The sequence below is a fragment of the Perna viridis genome, chromosome 9 (assembly GCF_037379345.1).
Source record: "Perna viridis isolate PV_CMFRI_1.1 ecotype Kerala chromosome 9, ASM3737934v1, whole genome shotgun sequence".
Lineage (NCBI taxonomy): Eukaryota > Metazoa > Mollusca > Bivalvia > Mytilida > Mytilidae > Perna > Perna viridis.
Genome location: NC_142453.1, coordinates 29,242,686 through 29,253,645, shown reverse-complemented (window position 1 = coordinate 29,253,645; position 10,960 = coordinate 29,242,686). Strand labels below are relative to the sequence as shown.

Genomic DNA, 10,960 nt, shown 5'->3' with positions numbered 1-10,960 from the left:
TAATACAGCAGATTTAAATTTTAATGTTTAGCATTCGTTTGTACAAGTTTCAAAAGTTTATATCTATAAAATTGATGCTGCATCAATTTACTTATTGACATCCAAGGTGGCCATATGATTATGGTGTGATTGAGCATTATTGAAAAATCAAAGTGTCGAACTAATTTTCTCATACTTGTATCAAGAGGAGGGACATTCATGGCGAAAAAATCAACCTTGTTGGATGGTATTTTTTTTTCATATAGAATGAAAGGTATTGAAACTTAAATTTAAAATATTGACGTGGTGTACACAAAAATAAGGTGAGATCGATAAATGAAAATGTTTTAGATGGGAAAGTGTAGGTTGTCACATATCTAATGAACATCCTTATTTGAACATTTTTGTATCAATTTCATTCTACCTACGAAGGACTGGCGTGGGTTTATAATTACAAACTGCTGATTTTCATGGAAAATTGGATTATTGCGTTTCAGACAAAAGGTCTTGAAGTGTCTATTTAACATATCACAGTGAGAAATTGAATAAGACAAGTTCATCAGTTGTAAACAAAAATTAAGATAGTTCAAAAGTAACAACATTAAGATACAAAGTAAAACTATTAAGATAGAAAGGTACCAACATTAGGGTACAACAATAACATCAAGATAGAAAGGTAACAAATTTCTGAATGCTTCCGATAAATATTTGTTACCGGACTAATTAATTTACGAAGAATTGTTCTCAAAGTTTAAATGCTACATGTTAGTTGTCATTCGAATTCGGTTTTCGGACGATTAAACATTTCAATTGCATTTATGAGCATTAAGATATAAAGATAACTATATCAAGATACAATGGTGACAACATAAGGATAATAAGGATATATAGACAACAAAATTAAGATTTAAAGATAACAAAATTAAGATTTAAAAATAACAAAATTAAGATTTGAAAATAACAAAATTAATATTTGAAAATCACAAAATTAATATTTGAAAATCACAAAATTAAGAATTAAAGGTAAATAAAAACAGTATTATTAAAAGGTGACAACATTAAGATACAAAGAAAATATCATTAAGATATAAATGTAACAACATTTAAATACTTTGCAAACTTGTGGAATCCAACACAACAATCTGCAAGATTTGTTTGATATTTCCGCTTATGTGAATGTATGCTTTTATTTTTACTTATCATACAAGACGCTTTAAATAGATTTTGTGTTCCTATCAAATTGAAAGTTATCTTGTAATTTCAAATTGTTATCATTGTCTGAGAAGATGTTGACAAGTATGTTTTACAAACCAATTATTAACGACGACCACAGTAACAGGTTTCGTTTGATTTTCGACAATTTATTACATTAAAATAAGATTCATTCTGATTAGACAAACCGTTTATTTAATATTTCAATAGGAGAAACCTAAATAATATTGCTAAATATTTTGAACTTTTATCTGCTAATAATTTATTAAGTGTCAGTCCCTGTAAGAATCAGGCAGTACGTAAAACATGGAATGAAAAAAACATCATTTTGATAGTGCAATTATTTGCAACATCAGAATCACGGAAAACAGACAAGATCAAGCTGGACCATTGAGTTACAATTTCATTGAAGTGCACTGAAAATGAACATTTCATTACTTCGTTAAAACCCTCATTTTTCTAAGATTCTTTTGAAAAATATCTGAGCAAATCTAATGATGCTGAGATCAAATAATAGCTTATCAAATAAAGAAAGCATCCTTGAGTGATATTATATTGTCAGATCGGTGAGGTTTTTGACATGCATGTTTCTGATTTTTCGCAATTTGCCTGATTCTTACAAACACTTACACTCAAGTATTGATTTTCAAAAGGCATCGTTCAGACAATTGGGAGATAAACAACTGTGATCAGTACATATTTGTTATGATATTATATAACGAGGTATATGATAGCGCGTATAGTGTGACCAAGAAACATTTAAACGCTGTTTCTGTGAACGCAAAAAAAAAGCTTTTTTGAAGTCTATACCACTTGCGAAACAGGTATATGTTAGGGTAGTTTGTTTGACATTTTATCACAATTGACAGTTTATATTAATAAAATGACAAAACTTAATTAAATACACTTAGTCTTTTAACTGTTTTGTTCTTATAAAACATTTCCAACTTTTTTTTTTAATATATACAATTAATAACTTGCTTTACAAGCAGGTGCTTTAGTAAATCCTAAATCTTTCATAAATTGAATATTTTGTGTATATCTGTCTATTATCAAATTGGACTACACATATGTCTAAGGTACTATTTTGACGTCGCACGTAGACTCTTTAAACTCTATACACAGGAAAATGTGCCATATATAAGAATCATATGTTTTGCATCATATGATTATCATATAAATCGAACGCTATATGATAATCATATAAATCGAATGCTGTATGATAATCATATGATTTAGTTTACATATGCTAATCGCATAATATTTATGATAATCATATGTTGTTATTTTTTTCACAAAAATATGATTGTCATACATTTTCAAGATTAACAATTAACATACGAGAATCATATGATAATCATATGACTATCATTTGTTAAAAATCATATCATTGTAATATGATTACCATATGATTATCATTTGAATAGAGCCCCATATGATTATCATATGTGGCACAGTTGCCTGTGTATATCACGTCGGCGGTCTCCGAATTAGAATGGTTCAGGACGAAATGAAAATGTTTTTGTCCCCACTTTACGAAGACAAAACTGAAATAAATAACAAAAATGTAATGTATACAATTAGTAAGATGTTAACATGTTTGGCTTTGCTTTAAATTTCCACCATTCCATAAATTATTAATTTCATTGTATCCTTTATTTTGCCAAACATAACAAAATATTACGGTATATTGTATTGGCTATTTTGTCGTATATGATGATGTGCACTGGTGTATCTCGGGGCTACCTTTAGAAATTTGGAAAAACTTTGAAATAAAAAGTGTTCATTTTTTAATGATTTGGTAGAGAAACTCAAAATTTGACGAAAAAAAAACAACGAATTTTGTCATACTTAACTAAAAATTCTAGCATATTTGCCAATTGAAGACGTTATATTTTGAATTATTTAAATACGAAATAATTCTTATTGTGGCTTTTTCATTCATTTGATAATATAAACAACAAAAAAAGAAAACTATGTGTGTGTGTGTGTGCGTGTGTGTGTGTGTGTGTGTGCGTGCGTGCGTGCGTTCGTGGTTCAAATCTAGATGTTTTTCATGATTGAATTTCACGATATTCCCCTCGATATTGTTTACATCATGGTTTTCTAATATTTAGATTTAAAGGGTATAGGAATTTAAAAAAAAATAGCAGGTAATTTGTGGCTGGAAACCATTGTTTTTTATAAAGAGGACATTCATTTGCGCAAGATATGTATGTCTGATTTCTTTATTTAACTTTTTTCCTTCAAACTTTTTTATTTTGCATTACTTAAATAAGTTATTGCTTGTGTTTCACTAAGAGGCCAGTGCAATTTGACTCATTAAAACGTAAATAAAGAAACAAAGAACTATAAAACAACTTTAATTGGTTCACAGGGGTTGTGATCAAAGTACATTAACCCCACAGGATTATTTGCACCTGTACCAAGTCAGGGATTTCTGGCTTCTATATGTCTTCTTTTGTTTTTACTTTCAATTAACTTTATGATGTTTGGGTATATAGAGGTAACTACATGTGTGTGGCTGTATCCGTGTTTAATTTTGGAGCTAGCTACAGCCTCCCCAGTGGTGTGAGGATTTATTCTTCGTTCATTAAAACCCATTGGTAGTCTTTACCTGACATTCTTTGCGAAAACAAAACAAAACGAAACGAAAATAATCGATAAAAGATAGATTCGAAAAGAAACATAAAAGAAAGATTCCAAGAAACAATTTGATAAAATGAATCAAGAAGTAATAAAAAACAAAATTAAATGATATAAATCGAAACAGAATGAAGCGAAACTAAATCAAGCAAAAGAAATTTTTTAAGACGTTTCGCAATTTATAAGAATCGTAATGTTTGCCAGTGCCGGACAATTCGACCCAAAGACATTCGGACTATGCGAGGTAAGATAATATGATAAAAGAACTTCACTTTGATTCGGCATGTCATTAATACAAACACGAGCTCGAAGGAGCTTTTGACCGAATATAAAACAATAACATAACATAAAACAAGGCAAGAACATGCACACAAAGCTATACATACAATCAAGCACGAAATAAGCATAGCATGCAAATATTAAAACATAATAATATTGCAGAGTACCAAGCATAAAAGTATATATAAACATGCAGAAACTAAATCTAAAGCAGAAATACTATTATTCAAGTAGAAGCAAAACAAAACGTATAGGTAAAAATAAGCTTGATATAGAACGGAAAGTAACGTGCATGCTTAACAGCAACATTTTCGGACCATTCCAGGACTGAATTGGGCATTTGAAATGAGAAAAGCTGTTTTCTGTCCTTAAATGGTTTGGAAGGCTGTTCCAGAGTGTTGCCGCAACTAATAAGTCTTTAGCAATGCCAGACATTTCGACCAATAGGCATATCAAACCATGACAATTAGTATAATTCTTTAGGACATATACACTACACTCAGCGACTTATGTTCCTCTAACACCCAAGTCGGAGTTTTAAATCCGTGTTAGTCAATGGAAAACTGTGTCAGTCGCATTTTTTCACGGTGAAATGTGAGTGTTACACCCACCCAGCTTGGACATTGTATATTCCATTTGTTAATTGTGTATGGAGAACCACCGACCTGGGTGAAAAATCACCCAGCAGGGTGTGGTTAATCTTATTGATCTTCGCCGACAATACGGACGTTAGAACCCGAGCTCCCAGCTAGGTCACTGATCTCCAAAATTCATGTGGGACCCACGAAAATCACAAGGGAGTCCGGAAGACATGTGAAAATTTTTAATCCAATCGCTGAAATCGATAGTAGTTTATTTTTCCAGCTTTAATCCAAGCCGTTGGCACAACAAAACAGCGGTTGAGACGATTAGCACGGGAGTAAACATCGGTAGGCATCATTGAAAGTTCGAAACCGTTTAACAAAACTTATAATTAAAATAAAGACATATGTAGGTTGTATTTGAAACGTACTTTATGTATGAAATTTGAGGCATTTTAGAGGCCGAAAACGACCGGCAGAGGACGCCGTCTCGTCCTCCTTTGGACAACGTCTTGTAACTTAAATAATTATTAATGACAATAGTCTCAGTCCTGATCAATGGCTTCTACAATACAATTCTCATGAACACATTATCTTGGGACCTGTAATTAGTTTCTTTTACTGCTAGAAAAGCCGTTCAATTATCAAAACTATCGGAAATTAAAAGCGTCCCCAGACTGTTTTTACAAGAGTAATCAAGGGAACCAAGGTTATAGCGGTAATCAAAAGAATGTAATCCAGGGACAAAGACCAGACATGGAAAACAGACATTCACAACAAAGTACTTAAAGTAACTAAAATCATACATACAAAGTAACAAAAGTAAATGAGCAACTCGGACTCCACTAAAAATTGGGAGCATGGACCAGGTGCACCGGTAGGGTAAGCGTCCTCTGCTTTTCTAAAAACACCCGCCGAGTTGCTCATAAAAAGTCAAGTCCAGGGTAGACAAACGAGGAAAGGAAAAATACAAGTCCGTTACTCCAATCAAATCACAAAAATCAATACTTTCAAAGTGTTTTATCTACATTTATAAATAGTATTTATCAATTTACAAATGCAAAATTATAATATCAAAAGATTGCATTATTACTTGATAAAAAGTACTATTTGTACATTCATTGGACGTACGTAGAGCTGTAAAAAAACCTACATACCAAAAAATGTTTAACATGCACAAAATATTAAAAAAAAAAAAGATTATGCCGAATTTTTAATGGCATGACTAATTTTGAGTGCTCCGAATTACCTGAGAAACAGAAACACAATATACATCGTATCTTATATTGAATTCCCCGTTATGCCTCATTGAATTTTAGGACTATTGCAATATACAAACGGTCGGTGTTGGCTGGGTGGAATCTGGGTGGTAAACACTCAAAATGTCGGTCTAACACCGTGTTTCACTCAAGTCGGACTTGAGTGTTAGAGAAACAAATATCGCTGAGTGTAGTGTATCATTACAAAATTTACCACATTTGAAGGTTATAAATATAATATATCAAATCAGAACTGACAAAAAGTTCGTTTAGATAGATATTTAAATCTCACTTTCCGCTTATATAGATGACGTATTATTGTTCAACAATCCTAGTTTTGGGGATTTGATATATCGCAGTTACCCTAAATAACTTGAGATAAAGGATACTACATACAGACCCTGTGAAGTCAGCCTAATATCTTGATCTACACCTAGAGATTGATGGTAATTGGATAACTATTGACCAAACTGTACCACAAACGTGATGACATTGATTTAAAATTGCCAACTTTCCTGTCATTTTTTGGCGACATCCCTTCAGCACCTGCGTATGGAGTTTTCATATCACAACTCATACGTTATACCAGAGCTTGATTTGCCATAACTAAGCAAACTTTTTGTATCGCGCTAGATTTCATGAACTCGTGTATCGTTACGGTGTAACTATTTGCACCATGGAAACTGATTTGTTCAACGTATTATAGTTTTCTTTTCTTCACCCCCTCCCCGGACTTGACCTTTTGTAAGCAACTCGGCGGGTATTTCTAGAAAAGCAGAGGACACTTACCCTACTGGTGTACCTGGTCCATGTTCCCAGCTTTTACTGGAGTCCGAGTTGCTCATTTATTTTTGTTACTTTGTATGTATCATTGTAATTACTTTATGTTCTTTGTCTCGTTTTTCTGTTTTTCATGACTTGTCTTTGTCCCTGGATGATATTCTTTTGATTTCCGCTAGAATCTTGGTTCCCTTGATTACTCTTTTAATTAATGTTTCTTTTGGAGCGTTAAACAGTTTCACCTTCATCATATTAGTTAATCATTAAAGAAAACTTTTGTTACTTATTTCTTTTTTAACTTTTTTTTGTAATTTCTAAGCGTCCATTAGAATTAGAAAAAAGTAATGAAAAGTTTGGTATTAAGGCTTTATATCATTAATTCGAATACAGTTTAGTAGTTTCCGATGTAATAAAAAACATCTTTTACGCTTTATATTTGGAAATACTGATCATGCATTATGTTTAGTTTGTGTCAATCCGCATAAATTTTTTTTCATACTTTATCTTTATTTCAGGTAATTACTGATCATTGCTGGAATAAATTTACATTTAAAACATGGTTCTATGACACGACATATAACCTTCAGTGATATTTCAATAATTACTATTTTAGGTCATAAAAAATGGCCTACTATAAACATCTCCATGTACAAAAAGGGTATTTTTCTCATATATAAAGACTTAAGAAGAGATTGAACTCTTAAAAGAAAATAAGAACGGTAGAGATAATGTTATTAAGAATCAGTTTAGATCCTCCCATGCTGATTAAATTTAAATATACGATGCATTTGGAATACTCACAATCATATACAAATTTCCAGCACCAGCGATAAAGAAAACAATATATAAAAACAAATGGACAAAATATCATATACACTACCAACAATCTACCAACGTTAGGCTTATACATTTCTATTTTGTACTGAAACTGTACAGTTGTATTGACTGTTGATACAGTACTGTTTATTGCAGTATTGTTACAGTACTGTCATTAACAATACGGTATTAGTACTGAAATTCACTATACAGTTTCAATACTGTATAAGTAGTATACAATAAAATCTATGAAATGTAATATGGTTTAAACATTAAGATATCGTTACCTCTGTTTTCAATATAGTAGTGACATTTTGCTACGTTTAAACCACAATAAAACTGTAGTCACATGATCTCAATTTTCGCCAGATGTAAACAACATATTCTAATCCAAGAATATAGAGCGCAAGCTATGAACAACACAATCTTTTGTCAGAAGTTGTGATAGTATAGAAGGCTATGTTTGTATAAATATCAAAGAGTTCGACAAATGCGCTCTATATTTTCTACATCAAAATGTCACATTAAATAAGCTGTTTTAACACAATTCGACTTTATTTTCTGATTTTGCTTTATTTTCATCCATCTGCTATTTTAGTGAAACACAATCATTAACAGCCATGAAACTTTGTTTTTTAATGAAGGCATATATTCAAATAGTAAATTATACAATTCTCAAATTTATTTGAAACACTTTAGTTTTTGGGGCTGATTTTGACATTTTCTGAACATACTTCTTTTATCACCAGACAGTGGCAAAAACCATGATAAAATGGAGTGTCCGTGATTTATTTTAATACCAACAGGAATACTGTCTTTACTATGAAGCAAGATTCTGTTGTGACGTCGGTAAAATTAGGTCAAATCATCTATGACGACGGAATTTTACCACGGCTTGATGTAAAACCTTTGATGCACGTCATATTAGAATAGATATCAATCGTCGGTAAGCCTGTCTTCTTCTAACTTCTTCTAATAAGCTTAATAGATTTTGTAAGAAGCTGCCTTGACTAACCTTTATGGAGTTGAACAATACCTCTCCTATTTTCGTTTTTAATTCTCGTGAATTACTCCTTGAAATACGTGTACATCATATCGATATTTTCAATAAATATGATTAATATTTTTTTTTGTATTTAAAGTTCCCAATACATATAGGTATTTTCAATTGTGTGTCAGTTAAGCATCCATAGAGTCTCCCTAACTAATCATTTAATCTCAGTTAAGTTTTCAGACATTCATTATCAATGAATGTAATTACGAAACTGTTGTTTTGATTTTTCATCCAAATAATGTTTTAATTTCTATAAATGTAATAAATACGTTTAGCATTAGTTGGTTGCTTAACCTACTATCAACTGACCTCAAAACAATTTATTATAGAAAACTATGTAGTTACACAATCTAAAACAGAATGCTTGCAGATATTTCGTCTGTTGATCTTTACAAAAACAGATGTTGCATAAAAACAAATGATCATGCTTTATGGCAATGAGTGTTATTATATAAATCGTAAAGAAAGAGACGTAGAACAGAACTCCTTGATAATATTATAGCAATATGAAACTGTACAGCATAGTAGCACTGGTAATCAGTAAGTCCTTGTCAATAATATAATTATTTGAATGCGGAAATCTAAAATGTAACTATTTAAAACATAAATGATATGCTGAGGATACAATTGTATACGCGTATAGACTGTCTACCATTCTACTTTTTCCGACATCCGTTATCATTTTTTTAACATTTTCAATGTTGTATTAATATTATGGATAAGTCAACTCTTAATAATTATGTATATGTGTGTTTAAAGTTCTTAAATGTGTGGCTTGTGAACGGAAATGTCTAGGTGTTTTCACTGGAGACCAGCAGGTTCCATTAGGAGAAAACGTCCAATGTTTCAATGTAAATGGAGAGCCGGTAAGAGCTTAGTTTTTTAAATATATATGTCTATTTTTTTTCGAATACACAATCATACCCAAAAGCTTTACGTATTCTATAAAGTTTCTTAAAAAGAATTGCTTTTAATATTTACTAATCTTATTTCTAAATGAGCCATGCACTACCTATGGGATTGGTTTTCTGTCTGCTTACCAGATATGAACTTTACGGCAACACGCGTTCGTTGGGTTTCTAGCAGACGTACGAACTGATCACCCTTCTGGAGTATCTAATTTCAACCCCGTTTTATTGGTCCGGGCTACACATCTTCGTGGGTAATTTATTTCATTTTTTTTTCTTTCTCGTCGTTCATCCCTTTCAGTTTTGGATATGAAGAAAAACGATTTTGATTAGCTCTTCTATATTTATTACCTATTATTTACTATTTATATTCACACAAACATCTTCCTAGGAGTCCAAAAACTTGGAATACTTATAATGGTTTCTATCTTAAACAGGGATCAGAACAGAAGCGTTATTGTGTAGAAATTAGTTGCCCTAAACCAGAGTGCTCTGATCCATTCACACCAGACAAAGGATGTCCATTCTGTCCGGGTAAAATACATTTAAACATTCTTGAACAAAGGTATTGTAAATGTGTAGCTCGTATATTAGAACTTGCCTGTTCGGAAATAATACACAAGGTACACATATATACATAAAGTTTGTCAGTTCAAAAACCCTTCTAAGTACAAATATTTTTCTTTGTCTACATGTAGTACAGCCTTGTTGCTAAATGATTTTATCATTTTTTATTAGTGTCATAATAAATATAAAACATGCATGAGCTGATTTTATCATTTTTGATTTCAGTACATTATTCTATTACTGTTAATTGGAGGTTACACCTTGAATTATGAATACAACATAATACGTTTTCAATACTTATGCACGTATATAATATGTCTCTGTGCAAAAATAACAAAATAATAAAGTATCATCTATAGTTTTCCTTATATTTTTAATATTTATGAATTTTATCACGAAGTTGATTTATAATCTTTCAACTATTGTAGGAACGTGTGTTGTTGGAGATAAAATTATACAGGCTGGAACATCAACAACATGTGCTGATGGATGTAACACATGCACTTGTGGACAAATGAAGACGGGGCGACTTATTTTTCTATGACACGCATGGGGTGTTTTTTGGTGGTCCACCACCAGAATGCAAACATCTGGCTTGATAAATAAAAACCATCATAAGCATTATCAATCCCTATATCTTCTTATTGTTTCAAGTCATTACTATATACGTTTGCTTGTTTTATCTCTTTTGTATATCTTTTTTATTGTTGTCCAGTGTAAATAAGAGTGCCATGGGTGATAACCGAACAAAAACTGAGAAAAATGTTATTTTGCATTTTTGACAAATATTAAATACGAAAATAAATATACCTATGCAGTTCAATAATAACCTTTATAAAAATTAACATATGAGGCGTATAAAAATGCGTTAATAACATA

General features: G+C 31.4%; 1 protein-coding gene across 1 annotated transcript; it reads left to right on the top strand.

The window, feature by feature from the left end:
- Nucleotides 1-9,112: 9,112 nt before the first annotated feature.
- Nucleotides 9,113-10,663, top strand: LOC148607676 (uncharacterized). Its single transcript, XM_088543555.1, has 4 exons — nt 9,113-9,146; nt 9,366-9,472; nt 9,952-10,048; nt 10,510-10,663. Exons 1-4 carry the CDS (start codon nt 9,113-9,115, stop codon nt 10,623-10,625), a joined length of 354 nt encoding a protein of 117 aa, XP_088399681.1. The 3' UTR covers nt 10,626-10,663.
- The last annotated feature ends 297 nt before the right edge of the window (nt 10,664-10,960 follow it).

Bases quoted from the DNA above. Each gene is read 5' to 3' on its own strand.
- LOC148607676 (XM_088543555.1), top strand. From the start codon at position 9,113: ATGAAACTGTACAGCATAGTAGCACTGGTAATCA. The intron at 9,147-9,365 runs GTAAGTCCTTGT...GTGTGTTTAAAG, and splicing joins CATAGTAGCACTGGTAATCA to TTCTTAAATGTGTGGCTTGT. The intron at 9,473-9,951 runs GTAAGAGCTTAG...TATCTTAAACAG, and splicing joins TCAATGTAAATGGAGAGCCG to GGATCAGAACAGAAGCGTTA.